The sequence below is a fragment of the Cebus imitator genome, unplaced genomic scaffold, assembly GCF_001604975.1.
Source record: "Cebus imitator isolate Cc_AM_T3 unplaced genomic scaffold, Cebus_imitator-1.0 Scaffold154, whole genome shotgun sequence".
Taxonomy (NCBI): domain Eukaryota; kingdom Metazoa; phylum Chordata; class Mammalia; order Primates; family Cebidae; genus Cebus; species Cebus imitator.
Window position 1 is genome coordinate 632,056 of NW_016107469.1, and position 18,822 is coordinate 650,877.

At 36.6% G+C, this 18,822-nt stretch overlaps 1 protein-coding gene across 2 annotated transcripts in view; it reads left to right on the top strand.

Annotated features, from left to right (window-relative positions):
• Positions 1–18,822, top strand: part of UNC13C (unc-13 homolog C) — a 625,259-nt gene that overhangs the window by 555,291 nt on the left and 51,146 nt on the right. For both annotated transcript variants that reach the window (XM_037743781.1, XM_017543349.2), the window contains 2 exons: positions 2,009–2,089; positions 11,597–11,744. In XM_037743781.1, coding sequence (XP_037599709.1) covers positions 2,009–2,089; positions 11,597–11,744 — 229 coding nt within the window. The remainder of the gene's footprint in view (positions 1–2,008; positions 2,090–11,596; positions 11,745–18,822) is intronic.

Here is an 18,822-nt window from a genome sequence, read left to right on the forward strand (position 1 = left end):
TAATGTTTTATATTTTTAGTAGAGACGGGGTTTCACCATGTTGACCAGGATGGTCTCGATCTCTTGACCTCGTGATCCACCCGCCTCGGCCTCCCAAAGTGCTGGGATTACAGGCTCGAGCCACCGCGCCCGGCCCGAGGCATTATATTTCAAATAGACTTTATTAGTAGTAATTGGGAGAGGCTAAAATTTGCTCCTTAAATCCTTTTCATGATTGACATTCATCAATGTGACAGATGTAAACCAAGGAAGTCATGTGAAAAAATTTGTCACATATTTCCAGGTTTCTCTCTTTTTTCCCTAACGTTAGCTTGCAAGTGAAAACAAAGCCACACGCCTATCAGAGCACTTGTTTTCAAGTAGACATTTAACATTTCTTCCTTTGACCAAGTGGAGATTTATAAAATATATGACAAAACAATAATTTTATTTTAAATGTATTCATGTGCAGAAGATATTTTAAACAGGGAATTTTGCATATGAGAATAATACAGATTATGTTTTTCATTTTTTATTGTACTTTAAGCTCTGGGGTACATGTGCACATCCAGCAGGGTTGTGGCATAGGTACACACATGCCATGGTGGTTTGCAGTCTCCAACCCCCTGTTGCCTGCATCAGGCATTTCTCCCATTATTTTTCCTACCCAACCTCCCCACACCCTGCTTTTCTGCCCCTAGCACCCCACCCCGCAACCTACCCCAATGTGTGATGTTCCCCCTCCCTACGCCCACGTGTTCTTGTCGTTCAAACCCCACTTATGAGTGAGAACATGCAATGTTTGGTTTTCTGTTCCTGTGTCAGTTTGCCGAGAATGATGGTTTCCAGATTCATCCATGTCCCTACAAAGGATATGAACTCACCCTTTTTTATGGCTGCATAGTATTCCATGGTGAATATGTGCCATATTTTCTTTGTCCAGTCTAGCATGGATGGGCCTTTGGGTTGGTTCCAGGTCTTTGCTATTGTAAACAGTGCCACAATGAACATATGTGTGCATGTATCTTTATAATAGAACAATTTATAATCTTTGGGATATATACCCAGTAATGGGATTGCTGGGTCAAATGGAATTTCTATTTCTAAATCCTTGAGGAATCACCACACTGTCTTCCACAATGGTTGAACTAATTTCAACTCCCACCAACAGTGTAAAAGTGTTGCTATTTCTCCACATCCTCTCCAGCATCTGTTGTCTCCAGATTTTTTAATGAACCCCATTCTAACTGGCATGAGATGGTATCTCAATGTAGTTTTGATTTGCATTTCTCTAATGACCAGTGATGATGAACATTTTTTCATACGTTTGTAGTCTGCATAAATGTCTTCTTTTGAAAAGCGTCTGTTCATATACTTCACCCACTTTTTTATGTGTTTTTTTTTTCTTGTAAATCTGCTTTAGCTCTTTGTAGGTTCTGGATAGTAGTCGTTTGTTCAATGGGTAGATTGCAAAACTTTTTTTCCCATTCTGTTGGTTACTGGTTTACTCTAATGATTGTTTCTTTTTCTGTGCAGAAACTCTTAAGTTTAATTAGATCCCATTTGTCTATTTTGGCTTTTGTTGCCATTGCTTTTGGTGTCTTAGTCACGAAGTTCTTGCCAATGCCTGTGTCCTGAATGGTATTGCCTAGTTTTTCTCCTAGGGTTTTTATGGTGTTAGGTCTTACATTTAAATCTTTAATCCATCTGGAGTTAGTTTTAGTGGAAGGTGGAAAGAAAGGGTCCACTTTCAGCTTTCTGCACATGGCTAGCCAATTTTCCCAACATCATTTATTAAATGGAAAGTGCTTTCCCATTGCCTGTTTTTGTCAGGTTTGTCAAAGATCGGATGGTTGTAGTTGTGTGGTGTTGCTTCCAAGGCCTCTGTTCTGTTCCATTGGTCTACGTCTCTGTTTTGGTACCAGTACCATGCTGTTTTGATTACTGTAGCCCTGTAGGTTATGTTTTAAAGTAGTTGTTGAATACATGAACTGGTTATTTTATAAGCAATTCTTAACCTGTTTTCCAGGAGCACATGATTCGAGAGGATGCCAAAGGTCTGACACCAAGACAATGCGATATAATGGAGGTAGTCCTGGCTACCATCAAGGTAAGGTTTTAGTGCTCCTGTATATACATCCAGGGAGGCCCCCATTTACCTCCAGAGATGAGTAGTCCTGATATCAGCCATTTATCAGTAGAGCTATGGCATCCAAATACATAGTTGAATAGATGTAAGTTGGTGCAATATGTAATTGCACCAAGCTAATACATTCCTGGAGGATGCCAGATTCAGCCCTGTTTATCTCATTCATCCACAATACACTGTTCTTATACTTGCTTCCTTTGTCCTCTCTCTAAAGCGTAAGTGAAACCTATGTCATAACATATGTTCTCAAAGAAAGACATGTACCCGAAAACCCAGTTAAACAGATGCTTCCAGAATATTTTGGGTTGACAGAATTTGTTTTTACTTGTTTTCTATGCATGTTGAAATGATTTTTAAAATACCAATCTTCTCTTCTTGCTTAGTAAGTACAGTAATTTCATTTCATTTTCTGCTGAAAACCCACACATTGTGTTGTATGCATCAATTGTTTTCATAGCCAAAGGTTAACTAAAAGTTACTGTAGTGTTTGCTAAAGGTGTGCAGATCTCAAGATGTAACCTAGAAGTTGTTTTCAGATAATTTATTTTATATTTATATACAGCTATATTTATATGTGAACATTTATTTAAGAGTTTGAAGGATGAATTTGTCTTCTAAATTCAAATTATATCTAAAGTTTTCACTCTTCACTGGAGGAAGCATCTACTATCGAGGATGTGTGAATAGCATTCCTAGTAACTCTGCAGTAACTATTAGCTACCATGAGCCATTTGTAGAGCACAGAACAGTTCTGCTGTATAGAAACAACGGTGCTCATTTCAACAGAGTTCTATCTGAATAACGGTCACATAGTTTCACAAAACTGTCACCTCGTGGTTTTCATTTTGCAGTTTCAGCAATTAATATGAGGCAGTCTTTTGCTGCTGCAGTGTCAAAATCTGCCATATTAAAGTTGGAAGGTGAGAGTTGTGTGACATCTGGGGGCATCTGGATCACAGCAATGGAGTTTCTAAAGAGGTAGCAGGAATGTTGTCTGGAAATGGAAAATTTGCACAATATTTTTGAGGGAAAAAAATGAACAACATGAAAAAGAAATACAATAAAACACTTTAAAAGTTATTTTTAAAATTATTTTCAAAAATTTGAGGAAGAAATAACTCATTTTTGGAGTTACAGTAGCACTAATAGCTACCTATAAGGACATGCTAGTAGGAAAAAATAAGCTCTAGAGTGGACCATGAAGAGGAAGAAAAGAAAAAATTTTAGCATCTGAATTCAGCCCTTCATGCATTTTATTAGGTCAATGCCTGGATTCAGGAAAGGAAGGAAAATGTATTCTGTGGAAATAGGAAATGGTATTCATGGTGTTCACAGATCTGGCTTCTGTCTCTAACTTCAGCATTTCTCTAATTTTTATTGATGGGTCACATGATTACCACCTGCAGGCCTAGTTCTTCTCAGACTTTAAGACAATGATCTTCAAGCAAATAAGTTTCTTTTATCTTGACAGCTCAACTATCCTATCTTGCTGTTTATATCACCTATGCGTATTTTAATTCAGTCTCAGACACCAGACACTTGTCTTGTTCTTTGTGGAAGAAACTCCTATTTGGTGTCCAAGACCCAGTAAATGGGTCCATGTCATTTGTCTTGTTCCTCCAGGACTGGCATCTGACTGTGGTTCTCCTGCGCCTCAGAGCCTGTGGCAGTTCTCCAGTTTCCCTATTCCCTAACTTCTGTGATACCAACTCTTTCTCTAGGTACCTCCATGCTAGGCCAGCGGTGTCTGCTATGACACTCTGTCGACCCTGTGCGCTGCCCATCTTTATGCCTCAGGAGGTCCTTACCTTCACAGAGTTTCTAACCCTATCCTGCTATCTCTGTTGTCCATGGAGCGGTTCCAGTGGCTGTTTCTCAGCATCTTCTTTTCACCATTACAAGCATAGTTTTGCCTTGGTTAAAATCCAGCTGCTCTTGAGAGCAAAATAAACTACTTAGTTTAGAGGGTAGTATTCAAAAATCATTATTTGAGAGCTGACTGTAGGTAGCAAATACGATGAGCAGTGAGGAGGTAGCTGGAGATGAGAGCACTTGCGTTTGACTTGGGAACAAAAACTATCCACAATCAGTAAAATAATTGTGGGGAAAGGGTGGGGGAGGGCAAAGAGGGTGATGAATTTTCTCTGTATGTCCAGGGAAAAGCTCCCCAGAGTAGGACATTTGGAGACGTAGAGATTAGAGAGGGAAAAAACAATGGGAGGAAAGCATTGTAGACCTGTAGAAAATACAGAATGAGTGATATAAGAGAAGGCATTGGTCAGCTTGAAAACTTTAAATAGTCTGATGTAGAAGAACAGATCACGACTGGCTGAGTATCACAGGGAATGAAAGAGGAACATTGGATTAAAGCCAGAATGCCAAGGCTTAAATACCAAAGTAAAGAATCTCGACTTTAGTTTGTCAGTAAAAGCGAAACACTGAGATATTTTATGGGCAGGAAGAGCATATTCTGATCTGATGTGTAAAAGAGGACTCCAGTTGTGGTAGAAAACAATTTTTTAAAATATCTGTCAAATTCCTAAAAACAGAAATCTTTAGTGGCTAAACACTAAAAGTATAAAGTTAGGGTGGGTTATGATTATATTTAAGTTTGCAAAATGGACTGTCTGCATGGATTTGCCAAAACTATAACACAGGTGTTGGAAAGAGAAAAGTAATGATGGAAAATTGCTACCAAAATAGTATATTTAACAAAAAAGGGAATTCTTTTGATAATCTTGCAAAGAAACAATAGCATGTTCCCACCCATGAGTCAGTAAAAATAGATTGTGAGAGATCTGCATTCCTAGAGTTTGGAGAGCTAGAAGATTTCAGAGAGTTTTATTGGGATTATAAAAAGAATAGCTTGCTAAGTATGTAGGCCATATTTTTCCTGATTTTTTTTTAATTTAGCAGTACTTTTTTTTTTTTTTTGCCCCATAAATCACAACCAGGTCTCAAGTGCTTTATTTTCTGCAAAGTCATGAATAATAACAATAATAAAACAAAAAAATACAGTTATTTTTCAAGATAAAAAAAAATGACACTGCATATATAGCTCCTTCCTACCCCCAAGGTGATAACAGTGCCCCTTACCACGCACCCTGATGTTCGTGAAACCGACATATTAATGTATCTAGGGTAGAAGCCTTTACAAATGTCAGAAGAGGGCTATGAATTATAAAAGTAAATAAGATATTGAAAACTACATGGGAAATTATACCACTAACAAGTATAATATCAGGATAGGATATTTTCAAGCCCATTATAAAGATCACAGAATCCAAGAGGTTAAGAGAATTCTAGAATTGCAGAATTGGAAACATAAATGAACATCTCTCGCTCTTGATCTTACAAAGAGATGCAAGGTCATATACAATGTTGTAAAGTCAGGTTGATGGGAAATGTTTAGGTTGAAAATACAGAGGTCCTTTCGTGCCTTCAGTATATTCCCTCAAAGAGGATTCACTGATGATTTTGAAAGTGTTATGCTAAAGTCATTTCAGCAATAGGAATCTTATGGAAATGCACAAGTTAGATGGCATAGTCCAAGATTATAGTTAGAGATTTCAGTTCATAAGACGATGAGAGCCATCACTAAGTTGGTGGCTTTCGGAAGAGAAAGGGAAAGATGGATATGAGTGACCAGTGGCTGCACATGGTCAATTGGCCACCACTTAATAGTGGCCACTAAACTACAAGTGGAAGTTTTCATTTTTAAGATGCACTGTTATTAGAAAATTTTGATGAATGTATCAAACAAAAATCTCCTCCCCTGCTATGTTTTAGTGCTCCTTCTGTTCTTTTAAACTACTATTAAATTATTCTATTTCCTTTTCTGTATGATAGACTTCAGATATTGAAGAAAACTATCATGCCACCCCATGTCATCTGAAACTGTTTTTTGAATAACCGGCCTTCTAGACCTTGTAAAATTCTAGTTACCTATCTTTAAATGGCCTCCACTTTCAATATTTCTTATAAATAATTAAGCCCAAGAATGAATTTAATATCCCAGACATGTTCTAACCAATGAAGAATATTCTTGCCTTACCAAACATTTATTCTTGATCTATCTACCTATTTTGATGCATGATCAGATTTAACTTGTTTTAATAGCTGCCTTCTCACTTAGGAAATCGTGTTGAACTAGACAGCAAATAAATCTTTACAACTTGTTAAAATTTTCTGTTGTTAAGCCACATCCCCCCCATTCTGTACTTGGTGGTAAACATGAATATGAATATTTATTGTGAATTCTGACTTTTTCCTTTCCTCTTTGCCATCTCCTTCTGGAAATGTTGACGCAGCATACCAGACTACCAGGACCTTTCTAAAGCCAAATGTCCTCATCCAGTGTAGCACCTTTAAGCTTCAGCTCAACTGCACGTTAGTCAAACATGCTTTCTGCCTTTGGTTTTTCAAGTCCACAGTGAAAATATCAGCCAGGATAGAGAAGAGGAGAGAATGTCTTCCAGCTAACATCTTTATCCTTCTTTGCACGAAACAACCAACTCCTCCACAGTCCGTCAACTGAGAGATTACAAATTCTTTTCTTCAATAAGGAGGAAATGACCTGTCCTAACTGACTTTTGTCCATTTTTTTTCCTGCTACTTTAGGTCAGTCTAAGTAAAACATCTAAACAGATCAAACTGAAGTTTCTTAGATTATGCTGCAGGCCACAGAGGAATTTTAAGAAACCAAGTCTTGGTCTTTCGTTTATTGTCAATGGAAAATAATGTACTTTTCACAGGCATAATGAAAACATCCAGAAAGCTTTAAAACCCCTCATTTGCAAATTCCTTTCTAGCATGTTATACCCCCCACAAAATGCCCATTTTAATGAATGAAGATCAGCTACCCTGCACTGAGCTGTGGATAGTGGGTTTTGTCTAGTAATTAAGACATTTATTTCTGTACTTCAGCCCCACATTTATAGCCTTCAAACCCAAGCCTCAGCACAATGTAAATTCTGCTCTTCAGTTCCTTCAGGGTCATGCGCATAGAGTCAAAATTGAATGCAAAATCTTCTGAATGCCAAGGTCCATGTAATAACTGCAGCCCCCTTTCTCCTGATCGTCTGTGCTGGTGAGATAACCAGACTGGTGCTCTTAGATGCTGTCATTCCAGATTCTGAACACTGTGTGAAAGACTTTCAAGAAGTAGCATTCTCATCGAGTTTGCATTTGCATAACCATAGAAATCACCTTCTTCACTGTTGGAGTGAGGAGCCTATGGCATATATTATTTGTCTGTGTCCCTTCAACGAGGGGCTTTCATTCTTACCACCTGACAATTTGCTTTCTCCTCTGACATAGCTACCCTCTGTCCTGGGTTTCCTTCTCGCCACATTTCATAATATAAAATGTGCTCAAAAGATAAAGGCCTTAGTTTCTGCCCTTACAAAACTTCTATTCAGTAAATATCCTGCCAGAGGCTTTAATGGAATAACATGTAAAACTCTATGGCTAAAAAGGAGGAAGTCAGTTGAGTATCGTAACCTAAAACCACAGGGACCCTTGGACTTTCCTCAGGTACAAGCACACACGTCATTCATGATTTCATTTCCTGATGAGTCCACAAAGTCCCAGGGTCCTACAAAATAATGCCTTAGTATGAAAAACATTCCTTTCTAGAAAATTATTTTAAAAGATTCCAGTACAAGTACATAGTTTATACCTTCACAGTTTAATTATTTTTCCCTTCTCCCATGAAGCTTTCTAGGCCCTCGACAATATCTCAGTTATATGAAATCCAGTGACAGTCTTCTGTTCTTAGGTTTCCCAAATCATATTCCATGGAACACTTGCATCCCCAAAAGTATTAATATATGCCCAGTGAGATAGGTGTCCTATGGCCTAATACTTTTAGCAGCAAGGTGTAGTAATATAAGATTACACAGATTTCTTTACCACAGTATGTCTCAGAGCCTTTACCACGTTAATATGCGTTGGGAATCCATAGGATGCAATGTCCTCTCTTAACTTCTTTTTTTATTATTCTTTAAGTTCTGGAGTACATGTGCAGAATGTGCACGTTTGTTACATAGGTATACACGTGCCATGGTGGTTTGCTGCACCCATCAACCTGCTGTCTACATTAGATATTTCTCCTAATGTTATCCCGCCCTTATCCCCCACCCCCAGCTGGCCCCAGTGTATGATGGTACCCTCCCTGTGTCCATGTGTTCTTACTGTTCAACTCCCACTTATGAGTGCAAACATGCAGTGTTCAGTTTTCTGGTCTTGTGTTAGTTTGCTGAGAATGATTGTTTCCAGCTTCATTCATGTCCCTGCAAAGGACATGAACCCATCCTTTTTCACAGCTGCATAGTATTCCATGGTGTATATGTGCCACATTTTCTTTATCCAGTCTATCATTGATGGGCATTTGGGTTTACTCCAAGTCTTTTAACTTCTATAGGCCCTCTAATACCTAGAGGCATCACAAGTTATTGATGGGTATAGAATAACGGTAGAAAACAGTGTTTTTAAAACTATATCTAAACTATACTTAGAGAACTAAAACACTTCAGTTCTCCTTAAATAGTGCCAAAACTACCAGGGTTTCTCTTGGTTACTTGGTGGGATTGTTCTCTTTCTCTAGTTCACGAGGGCGAATTATCTACTGGCTGCTGAAAAGAACAGTACTTAAAAACTGATAACCACCAAAGATGTCACTTCTTTGTAAGCATTTTACTGATGCCTTAGACAACAGAAGCGCACGCCTCGTTTATTATCTGTATTTTCAAATCATTATTCTAATACTTGCCATGTACCGTTGGAGTCATTGTTTAAAAGTTGGTTACATTTCCTACTAGATCATAATCCCTTTGGGAGCAACCACTGTGTCTCTTTTGCTTTATAGTGTTGGCATCCAGCACAAGTTCTGTCTCACCATACACTTTTAATACATAGTCCACAATTAAGAAAATCAGTAGTACAAACCTATAGGCGAGGATTGTACTTTTGATTCTTACCTACTATATTATATACACTTTTAATAAATATTTATTAAAGAAAAGAGGGAGAAAACAGGCGGCACAGCAGACACTACCACTGATGCTGTCAGTGGTAAGGTGACTGACGAACCTGCAGTCCAGTCTTACAAATTAGACACTCAATCCTGTGGTCATCCGTATGAATGCTGTCACTCATCCTACTCTTTATACACTGTTAAAGAACACTTTTTAAAAGAGGGTATAATTGTGATATTTATGTAGTTACAAAATGTGTCAAAATGTTATTTAAGTCATCAATTATTGAGGAAACCAAGTAAGATGTTACTACTGTGTCAAAGGAGAATTCCAGAAACCAACCATATACAAGCAATAAGAAAAGCTGGAACAAAGGCAAGATTTATCCACAGAGCAATATTCAGTTTTATTCTACCCAAAATAATTAATTTGTATTACTGTGGACAAAAATCATCTATACTATCGTTATTACTTTTCTAAAATTTATAGTTTTAAAGTAGCCTCAGGGCAATTAAAAGTGAAAATAACCCAAATGTGTATCATAGACAGAATACCCACTAATTTTTGCTGCTCATTTTCCCCCCCAGAAATGGCAAATTTTCATTTTATCATTTTGGTTCTCCTTCCATCTCTTCTTCTTCCTCTCTCTGCTCCTCCTTGTCCTCCATTGTTATAATCTAGCACTTATGCTCAGATTTGATAAGACTGCGGCCTGCCTGAGAAATATTAAGAGAGAGAATGCTTTCTTTTCTAGAGTTCCCCTCCTACTTTTGGCTCAGTCTCTAGCACTGCTCTTTACTCTCAGGGAGGGTTCTTTCTTCTGATGGCTCCTTGATTCATTATGAAAGCAGTATTCCAGAGAGCACCTCATCACCCTTCTAGGTGATACAGAGTGGAGACCAATCTAAATACATTTACATCTATCCCCCTCAATACATCCATATAATCTTTTTTCCATCCTTAAATACTATGTTTCTCAAAGAAAGGAATTGTCATACTTTTTTCATCCATTAAGGCACCTGAAACAGTTTGGACTAATAATTCTCTAAATACTTTCTGCATGTGAAAATGTTTTAACGTTCTTTATAAGATCCAGGTGTAGAACAATTTAAACTATTATTTTTTTTTCTTCTTCTAAAGAGAAGACATTTTTCCCTTGTCTTATTACATAACCATATATAGTTTTTGCCAAAGCCTGTGTTTTCACACAGCACCCAGCTAGACTCAGTAAAGGAATTTCAAAGGACCATAGGTTTTTTTCTCCCTGGGGAGGGTGTCTGTAATTGTACCAGTCTTTCTTAAGTTTACACTCCAATTGCCTAATTTCTCTGGACTACACCCTGAATCTCCTCTACATTATACTCTCTGAAAGTACAACCAAATGCTTGCTAATATCCATAAAATGTTCCTGCATCTCCCCTTGAATAGGGGAGAAAACTGAGATAATTTTGATATTTCAGCTCATTGAATTGTCCTGCTGTAGAAGTTCTTAAGGAGTGGGAAAGAAGAATGACACGTAGCCATTTAGGAGAGTGTCTCTGAATAATTTCTTGAGCTTCTTCAACATATTTTATTCTGGGCTAATTATAGGTCATACCGAGCCACAGTTACCAGTGAGTGTTTTGTTTCCTCTAGCATTGTTGCTACAGGAAGAGAGAAAGAGAGCCATTTATGTAACCTTAATAGAATATTATAAATATATTATTTATAAACAGGTAGAAAAAATCCTTAGTTCTATCATATATCACTAGACAGTCTGCATTTCAAAGAGATATCTGTGTATAACACTTGTAGTATGAAACTGCTAACATCCCTCAGTGACCGTACTTATTGTCAATGAGCATCTATCTTCTCTATTATCTTATTTGTAAATATTGGAATATTTTGAGTTTGGTTGAATAACAATAGGAAAAAAAAGGTTGAATTATACTTATCAGATACAATGTTCAAGCGGTGTTGGATTTCCAAGGACCACTCTGCTTCATCAGGTTGGCCTATAGCTACACCAATGTGTAATTAGCTAATGGGGCAAATGGAGTGGCAGACACCTGACCTACGATCTCAAACTGGTATCTGGAAAATATGTGGCCAGAAGCTACCTTCCCTATGAAATTTTGACAACCCTAGGTATTTTTCTCATGTTTAAGAAACAGAAGTCAATAACCAAGTTGATCATTGTTACCCAAACCTGTTATTCTAATAAGGATTTTGACTGCTACATCAGCATGATCTCTTTTGTTTAAAGTTTGCATAAGAGAAAACGGAGTAGGCCTTCTGGGATATGAGGTTTGTGATGTTGAGTGTCATTTTAGAGATATCTATGGGACCTGAATTAGATGATAGTAACTTAGCAATGGGAAAATGGTGGCACCATTTTTGTATCTTACATTGATCAAATTGTATTATTCAATTTGAGGTTCTCTATTCGAGTAATAAATTCCTTCTTCCAATACTCCTCTCTAAATGCCTCTGATTTTTTTTTTCTTTGTAGCAATATTTTCATGCAGGAGGAAATGGCCTGAAAAAGAATTTCTTGGAGAAAAGCCCAGACCTTCAGTCTCTGAAATATGCTCTCAGTCTTTATACCCAAACTACTGATGCCTTGATAAAGAAATTCATAGATACTCAAACCTCACAGAGTAAGTAACACAAAGAACCTGAGAATAAGGTAAACTGAATACTAAACTAAAATTTAACATCAGAATTATTATAAATAGTACTAATGATTTTTACTGTAGTGAACTGAAGTATCATTAAAAATGCAGAATTATGGTTAATAGAGAATACCAGTTTTTTTAGTGTTCATGAATTACAATTTTGTAAATAATTTTAATAACTATGATAGATTTAATACGAAAGCTGTATGGAATGGCTTACTTGATTTTAACGTCCATAAAACTAAGTAAAATCTACTTTTAATATTTATGACCATGATATTTTCTTCAATTCAGTATAAAAGACTCAGTGGATTTCTGGCCTTGGTATCTTCCCAAAACATGATAATAATTCCCTAAATCCTGACTTCAAATGTAAAATCCTGTGCTCTAGGGTTTCCATGAGGGAAATCTCATTTTATGGTAGTTTCATATAAAAAAAACTACAAGATTTTCTTTGAAATGGCCAAGAGGCAGGCTTGGTATTTTGTTTGAAACTCAGTTATGTTTCATATGTCAAAGTTCCCACCCGATAAGCTTCTAGGATATTACTGTTCAAAAATTTTTCTTTCAAGTTGCTTTGTGATTTATTATATTTTGGTGATTATATGCATTTGAGATCAGGCATTTCTAAGAGATGACTAAAAATGTCAGTGTGAGTCAAAGCCAAAATGCAGGCTCAAACTTCAGAACCGAATAAATTATATTATAGAAATAATAAAAATAAGTAAGAGGACACTGTATTCATTCATGAAAGATCCTTGGAAAAGAGAACATGAAGGTAATTTTTTAACTGTGATGAAAATACTCTGGACCCATCTTTGTTTCCTCTTGGATATATTAAGTTTTATCCCTATATCAGAGATAAAGCTAAAGGTGCTAGGTAGGTAGTCTGCCTTTAGCATTTTGTGCTTTCTGATAGTGTCCAATTAAAAAGCTACAATTATCCCTTTTCCTATATCCCAAGTTATAATGCGGGATATTTCCAGAAAGGGAAAAGTAGTTGAGCCTATAAGACACTGTCAAGAGATGCAGAAATATTCAAAACTTGATTCCCTGAATCCATGCTCATGCTCCTTGAAGGTTTTCTAAACTTTATAAATATGAATACAATTCTAAAATTTCTAATAGTGTTATAGCTTTATTCTAAGAAAAATACCGTGTATATAAAACTTTTGCTTCACCTTTATAGGTTTACATTTATGTGTACACCCCCCCCACACACACACACACATACACACATACCGACAGTCATCCCTTGGTATCTGTGGGTAATTGGTTCCAGGACCTCCCATGGGATAACAAAATTTATGGATGCTTAAGTCCCTGATATAAAATGGTGTAGGATTTGCATATAAGATTGCATATCCTCCCATATATTTAAAATCACCTCTAGATTATGTAGAATACCAAAAATAATGTAAATGTTATGTAAATGATTGTTATGCAGTATTGTTTACGGAGTAATGACAGGAAAAAAGTCCCTACATGTTCAGTAAAGATGCAATTTTTAAAAATATTTCTATTCGCAATTGGTTGAATCTATGGATGCAAAACCCATGGATATCAAGGGCCAACTGTGTGAACGTGTGTTTGTATACATCTATGTATGTTTGTGTGTGTGTGTGTATATATATATATATATATATATATATATATATATATATAATCAACTATGGTATATGGAATTTGTCATAATTATCTTTTTATTACATGTAGTATATGAAAACATTAAAAACATATGGGAATGGAAGAGGATTCTTAATTCTAATAACTCACTGACAATATAATTGGTTTTTGTTTTAGTTTATTTCCTGTTCCCTCATTTTCTGGCATTTTCTGAGTATTCAATTTTTTTTTCAGATAACTAAAATTGGTAGGATATAGATATGAAATTGTTTTTAGTTTTCTCCAATAACTACCTTTAACTATGCCTTTTGGAAACTTATTCCTACCTGCTCCAGCCCCCTCCCCATTAGACCCTGCCCAGCTGCCCTCTCCAGACTTAGGCCTGCAGGATTTGATGTGTAAAAGGGAGCCTGATGTGCCTGTCGCTTCTCCTTCCCCATCCTCTTCTAGGTCCCTCTTTCCCTCAGTGTTTTGGGAATGGAAACTATAGGGGAAGAAGAAGAGATCCTCAATGCTTCCTATATGGTTGCCTCCAAACGTTGGTCTCTCATGTGTGTTTCTGGGGACCCAATGTTGGGGACCCTTCTATCTGTATATTTCCTTGAGGAGTGAAATCTATTTCAGCTTGATTCCTGTCAGTGTCTCCTATGACTGACTACTGCAAAGTATGCCACAGACTCTTGCTGCTTAAAAATCCATTGCTTGTGGCTAGCATTCTGGAATGGGATTCCAGCATGTATGCTAAAGCCCAGCTTTCTCCTGTGAGATGCGCCATAGGAAACTCATACATTCCTTCCAAATTGTTGGTGGTAATGGAGACTTCTCTGCTGCTACCCATTTTCTCCACCTTGCCATTTCTCTAAAATTCTCTTTTCCACCTGCACATAAATGTTTATACTTCCACACTGGAGGAGGGACAATGCTATTGTTTGATATCACGTAACCGTGTTTCATTAAAAAATAAAGGCAAGCTAAAGTCTTCTCAGTTAGTGAATCTAAGAGTTGTGAGTAATATTCATTCCCTCTCTCTTTTTGTTTATATCACAATCCCATCTCAATATTCATGAACATAGACTACTGAATAATAAAGTTAGCCAACGCTACACCCTTTAGAAAATTATGATGGGCAAGAGAGGGAGATGCAAATTAGCTAAATGTTAGAATTATTTATAAAATTATAAAAATGAAAATACAGAAGATACAATACTTTTTTCTGTAACAGATCCTAAAGTTATCATTTGTACTTATGACTTGCCAGTTCTTCTGTCCACATCATGTTCTCTTTGGCTGCAAAGGAAACTCAGCTTCCAAGATCCCTTAAGTGACAGGGAAATGTTGAAAAGTTTAATTACTGGGGTCTTATTTTTATAGAATGCTATACGATTCTGTGAACATTTGACACTGGACATGCGAAAACAGAGGCATTTGGATTACACCCTTTGGATTCCATTGGTATTCTTCCTGCAGTTGATTATTTCCAGTTAATAGTAGGATTCATTATCCCTTTTTTGTACCTGTTATTCTGGTGGCATGGAGTCCAAAATGACCAAATGAAGTCTCAGTTTCCAGTGTGCATTAGTCCATTCTCACGATGCCAATAAAGACATACCCAAGACTGGATAATTTATAAAGGAAAGAGGTTTAATGGACTCACAGTTCAGCATGGCTGGGGAGGCCTCACAGACATGGCAGAAGGCAAAGGAGGAGCAAAGGCATGTCTTACATGGTGGCAGGCAAGACTGTGTGTGCAGGGAAACTGCCGTTTATAAAACCATCCTATCTTATGAGACTTATTCACTATTATGGTAACAACACAGAAAAAAAACCCACCCCCATGATTTAATGACCTCTCACCGGGCCCCTCCCATTACATGTGGGGATTATGGGAGCTACAATTCAAGATGAGATTTGGTTGGTGACATAGCCAAAACATATCGTAGTGTATATGTTGCAATTATCCAAATAATTGCCTAGGACTTAGCACAATACCAAATACCCATGAATACTTACTGTATTTACTTTGTGTTATTTTAACTTAGATTTTGTTATATAATTAAGAAAGATCATATTGGTGTTATAGTATCAATCAAAAATACAATAGTAGTAGCTGACACTGTTTATTGCAAACACCTGCCACTCTGTCTGAGTCGCCACAGGCATAGCCTCAGTCCTATGCAGGACCAGCTGGAGTGTCAGAGGGTTAATGCCTCAGGGAACAGCCCTCTACCAATGAAATACAGGAAATTGCTGGGAAAGAAAAGAAGAGAAAATGTCCATCTTCCTCATTTGGGGCAACTCTGATGTGTATTTTATACACACAGCACTTGAGTGTTTCACTAGGAGATGGGATTTAGTTTCTCTCAGAGGGCTGACGACACACACTTTTTTGCTTACTTACTTTTTTTCTTTTCTCACCTCCTTGCTCCTTTCCAAGTGTTCCTGGGATCCCTCTTAGGGAGACCACTTACCTTTTGATGCTTGTGTCTGGTTTACTTCTGGGAGAACGCAAAGCTAAGCTCACATGGCTAAAAAGCAGGGTGCCAGCTCCTGGCTCAACACATATCTAGAATCTGTGCCCTGACTGCTGTGTACATCTCTCCTTGATGACAAGCAGACAGGCTCACTACCTTGAATGAATGTTTCCCCATTACTTGGGCATTTTTCTCATGTTTTCTTAATTAGGAAATGCAGAACTAATTAATGAAATTTAACTTTTAAATGAGTAAGTATTACCTGGGAAAAAAGCTTGTGTATTTGCTCCCGAATAATAAGCATAAGCATTTACCTTGTGATCAATAAAACCCAAAGTGATTTTTTTTGTTTCTTTAATTTTTGTTTTGTTTTGTTTTTGATATGGAGTCTTGCTCTGTCACCGATGCTGGCATGCTGGAGTTCAGTGGTGCGATTACAGCTCACTGTAGCCTCTGCCTCCCAGGTTCCAGCTGTTCTCCTGCCTCAGCCTCCTGGGTAACTGGGATTACAGGCACATGCCACCATGCCCAGCTAATTTATATATATATATATATATATATAGTAGAGATAGGTTTCACCATGTTGGCCAGGCTAGTTTTGAACTCCTGACCTCAGGTGACACACCCGCCTTGGCCTCCCAAAGTGCTGGGATTACAGGTGTGAGCCACCATGTCTGGCCTATCTCTAAGTTTCCACACTCTGTGGAAAAATTATTGTTTCAAACTGCGTTGAATCATTTAAGTGTTATTTAATCAAAATGTCTGTTGTATAAAAAGTCTTATCCTTTAGAAATCTAAATGCACTTTTAAAAGCATTTGTGTTTTACTTTTCTTATTCTCATATAATTTATCCTTACTCCATTTCCTTCTTTTCCTTTCTCATCTCCTTCTTTCTTTTCTGTTTTTCTCCTTACTTATGTTAGAAAAGTAACTGTAGCATTACATGTAAGGAAAAATTCAATAACTTATAATTGGAGTCTATTTTCAAGTGTTAAGACATATTTCCCTTTAAAAATATTTTTAATTAAATTCAACTTTTTAATAAATGGGCTTATAAGTAAGAAAAAGCCTCTTGTATATTGCTCATTTATTCATTTTTTCCTTCCTCACTCTTTCTTGCTCTTTTCTGTCCTATTTTTGTACTCCTTTCCTCCTCCATTATTCTCTTTTGGAAGAGATTTGGATGTCATCTTTTTGTAGTAGTTAGACTAAAAGAAAAGAAGCTCTACAAGGAATTGAACCCCATTAGAAATTTATGTGCCACAGAAATCAAATGTGATCTATCATATTGGGAAAAACAATCTTTTCTTCTCTCTCTATTCCAAACATTGGTAAATAAACAAATCCAAAATGGATGTAGAAGTATTCTTAAGTTTTTAAGTGGAATTGAGAATTTAATATATAACAGTAACATGTTTATCATTCTAGAAATGTACTGCCATACTAAAATACCATCTTATTCTGCATCCATTTAACAAATATTTGCTGTCACCTCTGAGCTCAGTTTCGTACCATGAGAAATATGTTCAAAGGTGAATATGATGTGATATATGCAAGTTGCTCTAATATGGTGGTTCTCAAGTAGGGGTGGTTTTCTTCCTCAGGGGACATATGGCAATATCTGGAGAGTGTTGGTTGTCACATCCTGAAATGGTGGTCATAGTACTGGCATCTAGTGTAGATGGCAGGGATGCTGCTAAACATGCTACAGTGCACAGGACAACCTGCCTGTAATAAAAATTCATGCAGCTCTAAATAGCAATAGTGCTCAGTCTGGGACATACTACTCTAATACAGGCTAAAAAGTGAGAAGTGAAATTTTGGCTTGAGGAGACAGAAAAGGAGAGAGGTGTGTGAGTATATTGGGTCATGAGAAGTTAGAAGAAGAAATGTATTCTATATACAGAAACTGTCCAGAAAAGTATATACTTGAACTCTTATTTTAAAATACCAATATGGCAAGCATGTCCACAGTATATTTTTACTGGTAAAAAAAAAAATACATGTTTAAAAAAAAAAATTTACCATATCACCACTTATTTTGATCAATAGTATTAAAAGTATCTTAAATTTCCTTGCACCATTAAAATATACAGAAATACTGTGTTAGGCTTAATGTAACATTAGCAGAAATTTTAATATGTGTAGAAATTATTATATGCTATTTCTCTAAAAGTTCATTCAGTGGCTTAGAATGTATAGTCAGCTTGAAAAATTACATTTTTTATTGCTGTTTTTTCTCTAGAATGCATTACTTATTAGAAGCTGGTAGAAAATTCATTTCTGACATCTTGATTACAATGTTAATAAAAAAAAGTTTTTTTCTAACAACCATTTCATTATACCAAGGGCTCTTTGAATATTTCATGCAGGAGCAGACAGTGAAAAATGAGTAAAACTTGAACATATTAACTACAGTTTTTTCAATGAATAACACGATTTGGGGCACAGAATGATTAATTGCTGAGTCATCCTGTGTTGTATTCTGTTTCCTTCTCTGAGTTTTTACTGCAGCTTGAGTGACCTGAATTACAAAAGCATTACATGGAAAAGGGATATTTTATGTAGAAGTTACAATTGTCCCATAAAAAATTACTAGTTAATGCCTGTATGTGTGTGTGTGTGTGTGTGTGTATATATATATATACACATATGAATTAAAATACAAGAGCGGAAATGTTTGTACTCTATGATCTGTCTTCTTTTATTCATTTTTAATGAGTAAAGTCTTTCAGTCCCTGCCTATTTTAAGTTTCTTAAAATTTAGTTTGGATCATTTTTATCATTTTAATAACCTGTTTCCTGCTGAAGTGGAGTATAATGTATTTTAATTTGAGATGGAAAGCAGATAGCTACTGATTCCCATTCTGGAATCTATAAGTGTACTTTGCTAGGCTTAGTATATTGCATTAATGTTATGTGGAGATTGGTCGCTCCTCTTTTTATTGGTCATTTTTATATTT